We start from the raw sequence: 17,375 nt of genomic DNA, 5'->3' as shown, positions 1-17,375 counted from the left end.
CTTAGTTATCATATCTACAGGATTATCATGAGTACTAACTTTGCTCACAACAATATCACCACGAGCAATAATATCATACACAAAATGATACCGAACATCATGTGCTTTGTTCTCTCACGAAACATTTGATTCTTCGTAAGATAGATAGCACTTTGACTATCACAAAACACTGTACCGATCTAAAGGTCTTTATTGAGTTCACCAAAGAGTCCCTTTAACCAAATAACTTCTTTACAAGCCTCAATAATCGCAATGTACTCAGCTTCAGTAGTAGACAAAGCACAAATTAAGTGTTTATTTGATGTATGAATGTTTTAAATGATTGGGAAATTGGAGAATTGAAATATATGCATGTTTGAATTGACTTATGCAGGTTGGCAATGTGCTTACAAGCACAAATTAAGTTTGAGATAGTTTGGGCATGGAAAAGGGACCAAAATGTAGGATTTTTTAAACATATTTGGCTCTAAGGTATCGATACCTTAAATGAAGTATCGACACAATGTATTTTTCAATCTTTTCAAAACACCGAATGTCAAAATGGTATCAATACCAGACCAAAGTATCAATACTTCATATCAGAGTATCGATACTATACAAAGGTACCGATACTATTGAACTTTTATTTTAAATTGTTGCAAAATAGAATGCTAAAATGGTATAGATACTAAGGTAATGTATTGGTACAAGTACCAGTACTATAAGCTTGGTATCATCACCTTTTGATTTAAATTGATTTTCCGAACATCGAAGCTTGAAATGGTATCGATACCTAGAAAGGGTATTGATACATGTTCTGAAATTTTGAAAGCTTCGCAATTTGGTCCCAATTCATGTTCGAATTTAGTATTTGAGCTTTTGTAAGCTCGATCAAGTCATGGAAAAGATTGCATAATGTAATTATGAAATGTTTTGATTATGAATGCTTGTATTATGGTGTAATTTGATTATTAAATGTTGTAACTATTTCGGTATCGACTGTAGCATCTCATAACTCAGACCCGATGATCGGGTTGGTTGAGGGGTGTTACAATGTGGCATTCTCGATTATCTTTCCATTCCTTGTTTAGAGATAATTATAAGCGAATAGTAAAGCAGTTTTTTGGAAGAGTTAGGAGGGGAGGGGGACATTTTGAGTCAATTTCATCTTAACTCCTTTGTTGTTTACCATTTTTATAATTTACTCTCTCTTTTGTTCAATTTTATGTAGCATTTAAATAGCACATCCATTTTCTTTTTTACCCCCAGCATCATTATTTTTTTATTGCTTAAATTAAATGATATATAGTGTAGATATATACCATGTTGATGGTATTTTTTTGAGTCTTTTAATAACAAGCAAAGGTCTGTAAGAAACAAAAAAGTAAAAGATTTGATATTAAATTTGTGCTACCTCGTTTTTGGACATGAATTCTTGCAGTTGAGGAAGAGGTGGATTTCCATATAAATTAAAATTATATATAAAAACCCTAATGCTGGGGTGTGATGAAATTGGAACACTATGATTGATGTGGAGCCTTTGAATGTCGTTTTTAGATTTTGGACGCACCTCCTTCCCACTCATTTTCCTCCACTGCTTCTGCCGTCATCCTTCCATTTTGTTTATATCTACAACATATCATATGCTGAGTTGAGTGTATGTTAATTACTATGGTGAACATTCAATTATTTGAGGATTATGGAGGAGTTGCATTTATTTATGATTTTTACGTTTATTAATTAAATATTTTTCGAAAGCAACTTGTTAATTAAATATCTTATATCTTCAAAATTATGGGATTGGAGATTTGTGGTGGTAAATATGATAGGCCAAAGTCAAAAAAGTACCTACTTTTATTATTCACATACATGAATTAAAGCCAAAAGGAATCAGAATGGGTACGTAAGTGAAGAAGTGGGGCATCCAAAGGTCATCTTATTATCTTTTACGGAAAATATTTCCTACCCTAATTTTAGATTTTACACCTAACATTAATATTTAGTATAGTCTTAAAAATTATCATGTATCTTTTTTTAAATATTTATTTATTTTTAATATTTTACTATATTTCTACAGGATACTTGCCAATCCTCTCACTCTGTTTGTGGAGTCTAAAAACTCCATTGGCAGTGTACCAAATATCATTTCATTGTAAACTTATTTTAAGGCTACTTGTGGAATTAAAAATATATATACTACTAGTGTACCAAATACTCACCTTATCTTTTAATAAATATATAAAGTGAAAATATTTAATACACTGTTAGTGGAATTTTTAGACCCCACAAGTAGTGTTGGGGTGATGACAAGTGTCCTATAATGTATAGTAAAAGGGTTAGTGTTTTGTATACTGCCAGTGTATTTTTTTTATTACATAAGTAGCCTTAAAAAATTATTGTATTTCTCTTTTGTTTAAATATTTGTTTTCCTAATGTTTTACTATACCTTTATAGAACACTTGTTAACCTCGGGCCTTACTTGTGAAGTCTAAAAATTTCATTAACACATAATAAAACATTTTAAAATAAATAACGAAAAAGAAAACATGACAATTTTTAAATTTATTTGTAGAGTTAAAATTGTTGTGACTATGTACTAAATATATAAAGTATATTTTATTTTATTTATTATGATTTTCTTTATATTCATTAGGATTGGAGATAAATATGTTTTATATACAAATAAAAGAATAGAATATTGATGGATATTTTATTTAGATTATGACATATGGATAATATGGTGTTTATATTATTATTTGATGTTATATTATATTTTAATATTTTTATACAGTACTATATATAATCCTTTAGTGGTTAAACTTATCCAATAATAACCACACTCTTAAAATTATGATGAATGGGTGACAACTTCAATACATCATAAAACAAATTCAAAATTTTGCATACTACCATCAACAGTAGTATTATAGCAGTGGAAAATTATATAAAATGTGTTTTAACATTACAAAGTAATTGGATGAAAATAAAATTATTCGGCATTATAATTCTCTAAACATGTTTGGTTAATAGAATGTAATTACATCATAATTCTATATGTCGTGTTTTGATGATAGAATGTAATTACATTGTAATTCTATATAAATGTTTGGTAGTAATAATAAAATTATAAAACTTATATTTTTTTAAAAATATTAATTATTATAAAGAAGTATCAATAATATTTGAGAAAACTTTCTAAACAAGTAAAATAAATTATAATCAAATCATCGTATGTCATATGTTAGTTCAAGAAAGTAGTTAACAATATAATTGCTAATAAAAGTAACACCATACGTAAGTTTTATTTAATTACTCTAGCATTTCATATTTATTAGGCTATTTTCTCTTTAACATTATATACTCATTATCATCATTTATTGGTCTTTAACCAATTTCTTCATATTTGTATCAAATTAAAGAGTTCGTGAGTCATCTTTAATGCTTATGTCTCGCTCCATTCTCTCATATGATATCGCATCACGAGGATATGGTGTAAGAAATTTTTTGTATTTGCATAACTAACATCTACTGCATAATATTTCCTTAAAAATAACATATAATAGTTTGAATAATTTATAAGAAAAATAAAATAAATAACAATAAGATGATGATAATGTTAGTGGATTACGGCCAGATGCAATTTTTAACCATCTCTCCAAAACAATATTTCTTAGCATTCTAGAATTTGGGGCGCAAACTAATTTTATAATCCTTTGATTATAATAGCTTTTATAAACTTGACTTATGCTAAGGTTTCCAATAGCTAGCCAAGTTTATGACCCTTTTTATAATCTTTTGATTACTATTACTCTATGCAAATTAGGTAAATAATAATATAAAATCTATAATATAGTCTTTATAAAAAAAGGTTTTTATAAAATGTTTAACAATTTTTATAACATTCATGCTAGTGTATAAAAATAACTTTTACAAACTTACATTAAAGAAATAATTTTTAAACTTATATAATGAATGTTTGTTTGGAAAGCTATGAGATAATTAGTAATTGCTTATAATTATCTGCATAATTACCCCAATTCTCAACCTCCCCATAAGAATTAGAAAGTATACTGGGGAGCTTCAATGTACTCAATTCAATGAGACCCATCAATTACGATGGTTACCTAAACATGTCACACCTACATAATTAAAAGCAGTTACACCCAAATCCAATTACTAGGTGCTTTCCAAACACTACCATAATAAATTTATAAAAAGATTGATATAAAAATTAAATGTGACCTTTTTTAAATTTAAATATGAATTTGGTTGAAGTGGTAAAATTAAAAGGTTTTATTCACAATTTAGCCCCTAAACTATACTTGTTTTCCCATATAGGTACATAAATATTTTTTTGTCCCATATTGGTACCTTAACTTCACTTTTGTCATACAGTCAACCATGTGGAGACAATCAAAGCATCTCACATGCCATTTTTTACACACATCATCATCCATGTGGAATTAATATATTATATATTAAACTTAAATTAAATTATTTTTTATTCTTTCTTTCTCCACACAGGTTCTCTCTTTCCTCTTCTTCTTCAAACCAAAAGTCATTTTCATCTTCTCTTCTTCATTTCCAGCAAACTTGTAACAACCTGATTTTCAGTGGTGTCAGAAATTTGCTGAAGACAACTATAGATAATAACGAGAGTCTATACTTTCGGAACCGTTTGTGTGTACCGAAGAATACTGAATAGAAACAATACATCCTGTACGAAGCTTACAATAGTACTATACGATGCATCCAAGTAGCAACAAGATGTATAATGATTAGAAACCATTGTATTGGTGGCCGAGTATGAAATGAGAGATCACAGAATACGTGGAAAAAATCTGGTATGTTAACATGTTAAACCAGAACATCAGGTCTGGTCAGGTTTATTGCAGCCTATAATAATTCCTAAATGGAAATGAGAGTGAATCACTATGGATTTCGTATCAAGTTTGTCGTTAATTCCGAAAAAGAAAGATGCAGTTTGGGTGATAGTTGTCAGGTTAATTTAATCGACTCATTTTATTCCTCTATGAATCTACTATTCACTTGAGAAATTAGCTGAAATTTATATATCTGAGATCATGAGATTGCATGGTGTACCTTTGTCTATCATTTTAGACTGGGATTCAAGATTTACCTCAAGATGTTGGGATAAGTTATATGAAGCTCTAGGTACTAAGTTAAATTTCAGTACAACTTTTCATCTTTAGATGGATGGGCAATCAAAGCGAATTATTCAGATATTCGAAGATATGCTGCGTAATTGTATTTGAAGGTAGTTGGGAAAGATTCCTACTGTTAACTGAATTTTCTTACAACAACAGTTATCAATCGAGCATTAAAATGACACCTTAAGAGGATTTATATGGTCGTAAATGTCGAACTCTTTTATGTTGGTCAAAGTTGAGTGAAATAAAACTGGCAAGAAGTTATTTGATACGTGAAATAGAAGAAAAAGTCAGGATTATTTGAGACCATTTGAAAGCTGCTTTCGATCGACATAAATCTTATGCTGATTTAAAAATAAAAGACATTGAATTTGAGATTGGTGATAAAGTCTTTCTGAAAGTACAGTCCTAGAAAAATGTTCTACATTTCGGCAAGAAAGAAAAGCTTAGTCTGAGGTTTGTTGGGTCGTATGAAATTCTCGAGAGAATTGGGTCTGTAGCTTATCGATTAGCTCTGCCTCCGTAATTAGATCAGATTCATAATGTTTTTCATGTATCGATGTTTCAACGATACAAATCCAATCCCTCTCATGTGTTAACTTCGGATAAAGTCGAGTTACAACCTGATTTAACGTATGTTGAAGAACCGGTTAAGATTTTGCTCGGGGAAGTAAAAGAGTTGAGAAATAAATGTGTAACATTTGTAAAAGTGATGTGGCACTGTCACGGTACAGAAGAGGCTTCGTGGGAGCTAGAAGAAACTATGAAATCATAACACCCCCATCTTTTCTCAGGTAAAAATTTGGAGGATGAAATTTCTTAAGGGGGAGAGTTGTAACAACCCGATTTTCAATGGTGCTGGAAAATATGGTTTTGGGACTCCATTTCCCTAAATAGAGTCCATAAATATTAAATATAAATATTTATGGAGTTGTTATAAAATAATATTGAAGTTTGATCCTTCAATTTTGCCTAATAATTGTTTAATTAAGGTACATGGACTAAATTGTAAAAGTCTTATCATTATATATTTTAAATAGCTAAAGGTTCAAAATGGTAAATAAACAATTTTGTTTCATCAATTAGTGGAGGATGATGTTAACATCCATTAATTTTAAGTAATTGTGATTAAGTTAAATTAATGTTAATTAGGTGATTAAATAATAAATTAAGGTATAAAAAGCTTGTGAAAGTGGAATTTGTCATCTTTTTCTTTCTTCTTCACCAAACAAACATGAAGAAAAACCTAAGGAATCCATTTTTTAGTTTTAAGCTTTCTGTCCTCAATTGGTGAGTTCAATTAAGTTATTTGCTTGTAATTTTTATGTTTTTAAGGTCATAAAAGCTTTTGATTTAACTAACCGATGTACAAATTTGTAAAACTGTTGAAGTTTTTGAAAGTTTTCATTAATGATTTCTTGAAGAAATTGGTGTTAAATTGATAGGTTTTAATCTTAGATGTGAAAAAGGACTAGATTGTAATGTTTAATTATTAGTTTTGTGCAAAAAGACTAAAGTGAATAAATTGTGATATTGATGTGAAATTTTAGTAATAATAGAAACTACAGAGTCCCTAAGGGATGTAATTGGAATCGATTTTTAATAGAAGCTCAAAATTGAAAGATATTGTTATTTCAGTTTTAGGACTAAATTGAATAAAATGTAAAAATTTAGCTGTATAAAAAATGAAATTATATAGGCTCATACATATTGTGGCATAACACAAAAATTTTTGGTATTAATGAATTGTTTAAAATAATTGTTTAGATTAAGAATTGAATCAAACTAGAGATAATCGGAGAAAAGTCAAAATTATTGATTAGTCCCTGGAGGTTCAACTTGTTTGTTGTTTTGGCTAGGTAGGTTCACATGGTATTTTTTATATATATAGGTTGTTGTGTATTTGATTTGTAATTATATATGTGTTTACTTGTGAATTGATGAAAAAGGTGAGAATTAGACTAAATTGTAAAATGATGATTATAATTAAAAAAGAGGCCTAAGTGAACTTAGTAAAGGTTAGGATACGATTGGCATGCCAATAGGGTTTTGTGTACGCTTTTACATGACTGATTACAAATATTACCCAGATTTAGCATTTGTTGCGGACTCAAAGATACATGTGACGCAGGTTTAGCCTGGATTGTAACTTGATGTCGTTTTAAAGGTTCAGCCCAGATGGGTAACTGAAATATACATATTTAGCTTGGACAAGCAATTGGATATGTCGTTATAAAGGTTTAGCCTGAACTGGTAACCTGACATGTATATACAACTTGGACAAGCAATTGGTGTGACATAGATATCTGTGTATCCAAGTTCATTTACTAGGGTTCATCGGGCGAAACGGATTATATGAAATGTGAAATTGATATGAGATATAATAATCTTGAAGTTCACTTGGAAAAAAAATGTTGAATTGATCTTGAACCATGTATTGGAACCATGACTTGATATATATATGATTGAATCAATTCTTAATTGAATGAGTTTTGAGATTTGTTGTTAAAATGATATGAATTGGCATGATATATGATTGAGATATCATATGGTTTGATTTTATGTTAAACTCACCTTGTTTATGTTGTGTTTTGCCATGTCTGGTTAACTATGTCAAGCTTAATAGCTTATTGTATCTAACTAAAAGATAATGTAAGTTTTTGTTTAAATGCCTATGAACTTACTAAGCATTTTATATTCTTACCTAATTGTTTTTCCTTTTGCTTGTAGATCGTTACCTTGCAGAACACATCAAGTTGGATCGTTTTGAAGCTCACACTATCCTATCGCTGAATTGGTAGCTTTTTGATAATTTTGAGTCAAAGAATTGTAGCATGTATATAAGTGTTTTGGTATATACTTTAATGTATAAGAGTCTTGTTGATTTGGGAACTTGTGATGAGTTTGAATGTTATTTTGATATATGGTTTGAAATGTATAATTTGGCAATGGTTAATGCCTGGTGGTGATGGTATATTTTGATTGACATGTTTGAGATATGTATGGTATTGAAATGGCATAATTGAGGTAGAAAAATCAAATTGATAACTTGGTTAATAAGTGATTGAGATGAAATTGAGTTTGAATTCTTATAATTTGAGGTACGCTTATGAAATGTAGCCTAAATTGGATAGTTGATAGTTATGCATAAGACTTATAAGTCATAGCTATATACATGCGTTTATAAGTGCTTATATTGAAAGTAAAAGGTCATGTTCTCAAGGTGGTTTGGTATAGGTAAAGTTGGTGTTTTAATGTTTGAAGTAGTTGATATGCCTTGATTTGTTACAAATCAAGTAGATGTAGTAATTGAATGATAAGGTATTATAGTCCATGTGTATTGTATGATTTGACTAGAAATATAGTTAGAATGTGTGCATAAGTTAACTTGAAATTTTTAGGTAAGTGTTTCATTTGAAAAAATTATAAAAAATTAGAAAAATTGTAAAAAAAAAAATTGTAAGTATGTGTCGCGACGAGTTTTGAACTTTAGGCCACGGCGTGATGAGGAACCCCATCGTCTTGAAGAGGCCTACTCAGTATGTTCTATAGCGACGAGGAACCCCCTCACTTTGCGATGTCGAGATGATATTTTGAAACTTTTGCAATTAGGCCCTTTTTTATCTCGGGTTAGCATTATAGCATTCGAAAGCTCGTGTAAGACCCGAGAATGGTTAAATATCACATTTATCGCATATAATGATTGTATTTACTTTTTTAATGATTCAAATTGAATGTTAAATAATTGAGTTTGCTTCGACAATAAACGTAGCATTCTGTAACTCAGACCTGACGATCGGGTCGAACAAGGGTGCTACAAAATAGGGGCGAAGCCAAAATAATTTTTTAGGGGGGTCGAATGAAATTTTAATTTTTTATAGTCTATATTTTTATAATTTTTAAAGGATTAAATCAAATTTTTATAATTTTAGAGGGGTTAAAGTAAAATTTTACCTTTACTAATTTAAAATTTTAAAAAAATTTTAAAAGACCTAAATAATAAATTTTCATTTTAAGGGAGCCGGTGCCCATGCCAGCCCCTAGAATCGCCTCACCTACAAAACCACTTAGGGTGAGTTTGGATGGGCGGTGCGTTTACTTGCGTTTAGTGTAAAAACAGCGGTAGCGGTGAGATTAGATACTGTAGTGATACTGTAGCGTGAGACAAAAAGTAAGCTAAACGCACCGCACCGCACCCAATCGCCCATCTAAACCCATCCTTAGTCTAATGCAAATGTACAACCAATATCATTTTCGATGGAAAATAAGTTTAAATCTGTTGTGCAAACTGGGGTTTAAAAAAGCTTTATATATCCATTCATCACTGGTTGAGAAGAGAGCCATCAAAATTGGACCAACCAAATGAAAGCTTGAAGTTGTCATGATTGAAAAAAAAAAAATATATATATATATATATAAAGAGTTTGACTGAATCAGGAATTTGGGTTTTTTATTTTTTATTTGATAAGCAGCTCTTGAGTTGAGATTTGGATATTTGCTTATTTTGGTGGATATTAACTGTTAAAAGTATTTAGGGTTTGATTTTTTATACACAATTTGAGATTTAAACAAAAAAAGCAAAAACAAAGCTTTACTAAAATGATGTAGTATGAGTAAAGCTGAAATTGGATGATTTCTTGCCTCAGAAATCCATTGTTGAGTTTTCATGAACTTTGGAGTGGGGATTTTTGAGAGGAAAAGTTATTGGATTTGATGGAATTTGAGTTTTCATATCAAAGAAATATGACATGGAAATTATTATTTATACATGAAAAATATTGTATATGTGTTGAAATATGATTGGGTCTCAATTTTTTTTATTTAACCTCGTAAATGTAACAAAAGAAAAATTTAGGCACCAACATAGATTAAGTATCAATATGAGAAAATGAGTATAGAGTAGGGGTTAAATTATGAATAAAACCAAATTAAAATAATAAAGATTTGATCCCATCATGTTCTATATTTTATATATGATACATATATACTTATTGAAAATTCATATAAAATCAAAAGTTTGATATGCATCGTGTATATAATTTACTTAAATATAATAGAGATTTCTTGCTTTATAAAAACAATAATAGTAATTTAATTAAATCCATAATAATAATAATAATAATAATAATAATAGTATCACCAAATGTGGATTCCTTTTACAAAACAATAAATATGATTTTGAAGTTAATTTTACTTTTATAAATTAATAATTGTCGAAAGAAATATTTTTTTATAATCCATCCTTTTAAAATTTAAGTTGTTTCTAACATAAAATTTGAACTTTGCAGTTGCCGCTCCGAGAGCAACATAATTTTTGATTATAGGACAGTAAAACTTACTATTTCTGATTTAGCAATTAATTAAATGCTACTATATTTTATTTTATTTTTTTGAATACTTTTATTATAGATTTTTATTATATTTGCCTAGACCCATTTCTAACCAATAAATATGAGGATAATACGCTCCACGTACTCTACATTGACAACAACACTAGTATCAATCGAACTAAGACTCAATCGAGTTTTTTTACTAAGGGAACAAAAAGTTTTAGGGTGATCTTCTTACTCTATTATGAAAAAAACACATCTTGATATGCATCTCGATTGTGCATATTTACAAAATGATTTTTTAAGTTACAACACGATTATACAACAATTTACTCTTTGATCATGCAAGACCATATATAGGCCTAATTATGCTTTCAGTCCCTGTATTTTTCTATGTTTGAAATTTAATCTTTGTTAATTGACTTCTTAAATATTAAAATATCATGTATTCAAGTTTAATGAAAATTTATTAATATTATTTTCAATTGAATTTTAATTTTCAAATTAGGTAAATAGAGGCACTAAATTTGAAAATTCAAGGGAGTAAGACATATTTAAACCATACATATAGCAGGAAGTTACATATGGAGAAACATATATAATTAAACAATGAGAAAAATGAAATTGGATGGTCGGAAGTGAAAAAAATAAAGGAATTAGAAACATGTTTTAACCGGTGGATATGGGGAACATGAAAATGGGGCAAATTTCTTTTGAAGATTTGCACTGAAAAGAGGAAAAATCATGAATAATTGTGTTATGGAAATTGGGGTTCATGATCTTCGTTAAAATCCTAATTATATAAAGCTAGCAAATTAAAAGACTAAGAAATCTAGAAATTAAGAGGATCTTGACCAAATTGAGTTCGTATCTTGACTAAAAACTCTTCACATGTTGGATCTTAATCATGATTTTGGACCAAAATTAAGACAGAATCATTGTTCTTCTACTTGTGTGTGTGTGTGTTTTTTTTAATTAATTAAGACATACGGATGTTGTCATGTTTGACAACACTACTTGGATATTTCTTTTGATTTGTTTAATGAAATTTATGTCCAATTATGAACTTAGATTCAAATTCATCTCCATCTATAGGTAATAGGGAAACAGCTAAACTCATAAAGTGGGCCTATGATCAGTTTCTTTATAGGTTGATAAATCATGAATGTTTTTTTTTTTTGATTTTTGTGCCCTTTAATATGTATACAAGATATGAATATTTTGTTAAAGGGTCCCCAAATTAATAGGCGTTAATTGAGGGTGAGATATACATAAATTAGTTCCTTAATTGTAAATTGGACCAATGTTGGGTAATTAAATGGAAGTTGTTACATATAACAAAACATAATACAATATACTTGAAATGGATCAAGTCATACATATTAATAATTACCTAAACCCAAAATGCATGCAATATCCAAGTGTATTGATTAATTAAATGCAACTATCATATGGTACAATGGTTGCTTAGGGCATAATTAGCAACCCGAAAAAGAAGTAGATGCCTTTCTCAATGCTTAATTTGAAAGGTTTTTATGTTGTTCTTTTGCCTCTTTGAAGTTACCACCCCATTAACGTGGGTTATGTATACGAGGCCGAATCCAACGGCATTGTTTCCCTTTCTTATATTTTTATTTTTGGTAGTAAATTTGCAGTTTACAAAACAAAATTTAAACATCTTCTTGGCATTGCCCCACTTATAGCCACTTTGATTAGGGTTTGTTCTTATTCTTTTATTAACTTGATGGTTCCAAAATAAAAATTGATTACTTAATGGTAATGGCAGACTAACTGTGCATCTGTAAGAAAAAAATTTTAGGATGGACAAAAAAAGAACAAATCCTATTTAGAGTGACTGACGGATAATTTACCCTAATTTTAGAGTGAATGACGAGAAAATACACTATTAGTCTTTTATTACCATTTAACGTTGACGTGATCAATTTTTTATTTTGAAGTGACTAAATTAATAAAACAATTAAAGTAATAGAAATGGTAAATAAATAATTTACGCTAAAATTAAACAAAAATTGAATGTGTAGATTTAAAATATCAATTTCAAACCTATATATACATAAGTATATGTGGTGGAGATAGTAATGATAATTGTGCTGCAGGGACATAACTTGATGTCCATCTTTACTTTGTGTTGATACAACCGTAACTCTGGTTCAATGTTGCTTGACATTACACATTGAAGTAGATTTGGATTTAAAGTTTGAAATATTCAATTAGCCGACCTATAAAAAGAATTGAAGGAAATGGCTCAAAAGGCATCAAATTATGAGGGTTTATTTATGAGCTAGATGTTGGTTTAGTACAATTATGTAGGAGGAGGACACAAGGGAGCAGACATAATTAGTACACTATACTATATGCATAAGAAATGGCAGTAAATCATACATATTGTTAGGAGTTAGGTCAATAAACGATAAAAAAACAATCATTACCCTAAATTAATGATACAACTTTAGTACTCAGTAGAAGATGATGTAAGAGGAGGAGGAGCTTTTAAGACAGGCAGGATTTGGAGAGAACTGAAATGGTAACAGTGGTGACAGGCAGTCAGTATGGCATTGATGCTGGAACTGTGGCTTATTGTAGGATAATGTATGTCTTCACTGTTTCTATCTTTATCAAAGAAATCTGCAATCCATGTCCACCTCTTAAAAAGACACAAGATTTTAATACTTGTGTGGGACACGGTCAGTACTTGATGATGCATCGCATGCTGATATATGTAAGTTTATTATTATTTTGCTAAAGGGGAGGAGCCACCAACTGCAACTCAATCTTCTTTGCTTTTTTCTGCAATTCCCATATATACCCGTCTTATTTCCATCATCTGGTTAGAATTGAATTGGATTTCCTCTTTCATTGCAACATAAAATAAATTTTTTAAGCACATCTCCATTTTTCCCAAGCCACACGAGATTAAATCGGTGAATCCTATCTTTTCTGGCTTTTAGATGCAAGTTTCAGACGATCATAAATGTTGTTGCAACATTTAGACCCAAATATGTGAAAATGCCACCTTTGAGTTGACAAAACACAACCGCTGTTGTTCTCATATAAATTCAAACATGAATTGGAACGATTAAGCATGGTCAAAACTCCAACATAAAATATGTTTTTCTGGGGTCCAACTATGATCTTCTTTTGTTTTACAAACTTAAATGAGCTTCTTTTTCTCAAAGAAGGTCTTCAAGTGCCAAAATTGTATTCCAGCTACTGACAAGCAAAGAAAAAGAGAAAGGAACGACAACCAGAACATCTTGGAGGTAGTAGCTTGGTTCAGCGCCTGCATTTCTTCTTCTCTGTTTAAAAGAAAAAATCAAAAGCGGGACGGAATAAGATCCCTCGAGGGGGTAAAAACCAGGTAATGTTATACATTAGATGGGTTTAAGCGACAACGATGCTTCCTTACCTTTCTCGCAGATAAAACATTTCCTCGTGGATGGAGGTAACCGTATCATACAACTTCTTCAGTTCCAGTTCCATCACCTGGAATTTACAGTAAAAGTAACAAAAAAACATGAGACTTTCCGGATATAAACAGTCCGAGGCCAGGCATATCTAAAGAGAATTAAACAATACAAACAGGCCTAATCTTTATCCCAAGACTAATAGTGGGACAATTTCAGTCGGCAGGATTCATTCAGCAATGACTGCAACAAGATTTAAAAGCCATCCTAGTGCTGATTGCCTGTTCTGGTGGCTTTCATACAAGGATTTGAACCATAGCTAAGCATATATCTTGCCTACATAAATTATGTTTCGGAGTGTATGTAGTTCAAAGATGGAAATAAATATCCCTATATTCAATTAATCTTATGAAACCAAAGGGCGAAGCGATCAGCATCTGATGCCACAAATGAAGGCTGCAAATATGCTGAAAAGAAAGAAGAAGATAACAGAGCTCAAGTCTGATGAAAAAGCAGAAATCCCAACAGAAGAATGAATCCCTTTAGTTCAGCTCAGCAGTAGGGAGAGGTTTTGATAACCAAGACCGACTCTATTGATCATTAGAAAAAAGAAATCTAATTTTAAACTTTGCTCAACAAGTCCAGTGGAAGTATAAGCCGCTTCATCCACATTTTCCCACCGTTTTTCTTTCTCTTAAAATATATGGTAGATAACAATTCGATCTGTGTATAGATTTTTTCCTCCCTTAACGTTCCTTCCATACATTAATCCATTTTCTCGACAGGAAAGTGCTATCCTCTCTTCTACCACAAATGTGTAAATTGTAAAGCAAAGCAAAACTTGGAGCAAATCATCTATATAAGAAGGAAACATAGAACCTTTTCGACTTGTAGCACGAGAGGAAGACAACCCCTTTTAACTATAATAGCAAACCTTCTGCCTAAATCTTAGCTGATAAAATGAAAGATATTCAATGAATTTCAACAAGTTGTAAACCTTCAACAGCAAGCAAAATCTCAACAGAACTGAAATTTCAACTAGATTTCGAGCATAATAACGTTTAAACATATTGTGCATTTTAAGCTTAGGGGTATGGCCCTTTCCACCAGCAAACAAATATAAACCCTTAGCCCTAAACTTCAAATAGTTAAACCCCTATGTATCCAAGCTACCACTAGTTGTTTGATATTTTATTATTTTGTGAGACATGCCAATCATGTTGATTGTAGGAGTTAATAATAAGCTAAAACAGAAGAGACTTACATCGACCTGGCCTTTCTTGGCAACATTAGACCAGTCCTTTGCTTGAACTCCACTCCTCCAATCAAAATCAACGGTCATAATAATCTGCGGCGAATGATCCTCCGCCCAAAAGCACGCCATGTAATCTCCGTCCTCCGCCGCCGTGAACGCAAACTGCCCTGTCTCCACTTTCTCCGCCGTGTGCAAACTATTCCCTTGCGGCGACGTTACCTTCATTCATTCAGTCAAGTAACCAACCCCCCAAGAAAGGAAAAAACGAAGCAAGCTTCAATCTTATTATTCGCAAAGTTCATCATAAAATAATTTTAAAAACCCAAAATAAAATTGAATACCCTGACAGCGAACTTGAGAGAATCGGGCAAAGGGTGAGCTTCGTTTGGGTTGACAACGTGGTACTTTCCGACCGTCATGGAATTGCTTTTGATGTCTTCGGAGATGCACTTGGTGTGTCCCGATTGCAGCTCGAACCGCAATGCTTGCGACGCAGAGGATAAAATCCCCACAACCACCATTATGACGGACCGGAGAATCATAGTCAACCACTCAACTTTCAATTCAACTGCTAGAAACGCAAAAGACAGTTACAGACAGATTCTTTGTTTTTTTTTTTTTTGGTGCTGTTGTAAGTAAATCAGTTCGAGTCGCAAGGATGTGGAAGACAGAAAGAAATTAGGAAAAAGAAAATCTGAAAATTACTGCACGACGTGGTGAGATATAATTGGAGGAGACACGTAACTGAAACAAAATACGATTAGGGCTAAGGCTGTTCTGTCCTAAAAACTCAGATCTGACTGTTTTACTGTTATTAAAAAAAAAAACCTTAATTTAAAATAAAACTTAGAGCCAAAAACTGTAATGGAATAGTGATAGATGTAATAGGATTGTAAAGGGATTGGATAGGAATAACAGTAGTTTAGTTGGATAGGATGGAATAAGTATTAATAGCAAAAGAAAATACTCAAGTTTTTAATTTTGTAAATTATATTAAAAAATAAAAGCATTAAATGTTAAAATGACAATTTTATCCTTAAACTACAAAATATATTGTTATTTAATTTAATTAAAAGATAATTATATAAAATATTTATATATAAATTATTTTTATTTATTTTATTCTTGCCCTCTCATTTAATCACTTTATAATTAATTTACTATTATTCTTTATTTAATTTATATTAAAAATATAATATATAAAAGGCATAATGACAAAATTAGCCCCTAACATGTGGGTGTTGGGTCACTTTGGCCCTTATTGTTTTTTTTGGAGCACTTTCATATATAACTTTTATTTTTTTGGTCAAATTGATCATTTTTTAACTGTCTTACTGACGTGGCCGTTAAGGGACTAATGGTGCTAACGTGAAAATTTTTTTCCCACCTAGGCGCCACACATATGTAGATGCTGACATGGCATATAAGACAAAAATAATGACACGTCAGCAAATGAATTTCAACTTAAAAAATAATTGAAATTTAAAAAACATTTAGAGAATTTTTGAGGTTTACCCACAATTAAAACAATTAAAAAAATTAAAACAAATTAAACACTGACCAAAAAAGAGAAGCCCGATCTATCACAACAAAAACTGAATCCTAACTTTTGAATCAATTAATCAAAACAAAATATTAGAACCCTAACTCGAGAGAGGAAAAAATTGGGGTATGTTTTTATAATTTTCACTTTCACACTATTATATATGTTATTTCGGTTAATGTTTAGGGTTCTTGGGTTTAGGGATTTTTGTTTAGATTTCAAAATTTTGGGGATTTTCAGGGATTTTCGGGTTATGGGATTGTTGGTTTTAGGGAATTTTTGGTTTAGGGTTCATTTATAATATTTTTTTCTTTAGGCTCTTTTGCAGTGAAGATAGGTGAAGGTTTATGCTCACAGAGAAGAAAAGGTACAAACAAACAAACTATTCTTCATTTAATGTTTTGTTTTGTATGATTGTTTCTTTTGTATTTGTTGGGATTTGCTTTTTATTTTTTTTACTTTATTGCAACTTTTTCATGTATTTGGAGTTAAATAAATCTGTTTAAAGGAAGATTCCCTCGATAAATTAGTTTATGTAAGCTTTCCCCTAATAAACTTATCCGTGTCTTGTCTTTTTGTACATTGAGGACTGACTAAAGGAAGATTCCCCTCGAGCTAATATGTTTAATATGAAACAATAAAACATTTTTGAAGTGAGAGAGAGGGAGAAGA

At 30.7% G+C, this 17,375-nt stretch overlaps 1 protein-coding gene across 1 annotated transcript; it reads right to left on the bottom strand.

Annotated features, from left to right (window-relative positions):
- Nucleotides 1-13,521: 13,521 nt before the first annotated feature.
- On the bottom strand, nt 13,522-15,956 carry LOC105771355 (transmembrane emp24 domain-containing protein p24delta9). Its single transcript, XM_012592789.2, has 4 exons — nt 15,502-15,956; nt 15,170-15,379; nt 13,908-13,984; nt 13,522-13,797 (listed from the first exon to the last, which is right to left on the bottom strand). Exons 1-4 carry the CDS (start codon nt 15,700-15,702, stop codon nt 13,653-13,655), a joined length of 633 nt encoding a protein of 210 aa, XP_012448243.1. The 5' UTR covers nt 15,703-15,956; the 3' UTR covers nt 13,522-13,652.
- Between the last annotated feature and the right edge of the window lie 1,419 nt (nt 15,957-17,375).

This window comes from Gossypium raimondii, chromosome 5 (genome assembly GCF_025698545.1).
Source record: "Gossypium raimondii isolate GPD5lz chromosome 5, ASM2569854v1, whole genome shotgun sequence".
NCBI classification, from domain to species: Eukaryota; Viridiplantae; Streptophyta; class Magnoliopsida; order Malvales; family Malvaceae; genus Gossypium; species Gossypium raimondii.
The sequence above is the reverse complement of the archived record's forward strand: the minus strand, read 5'-3'. Positions and strand labels throughout refer to the sequence as shown.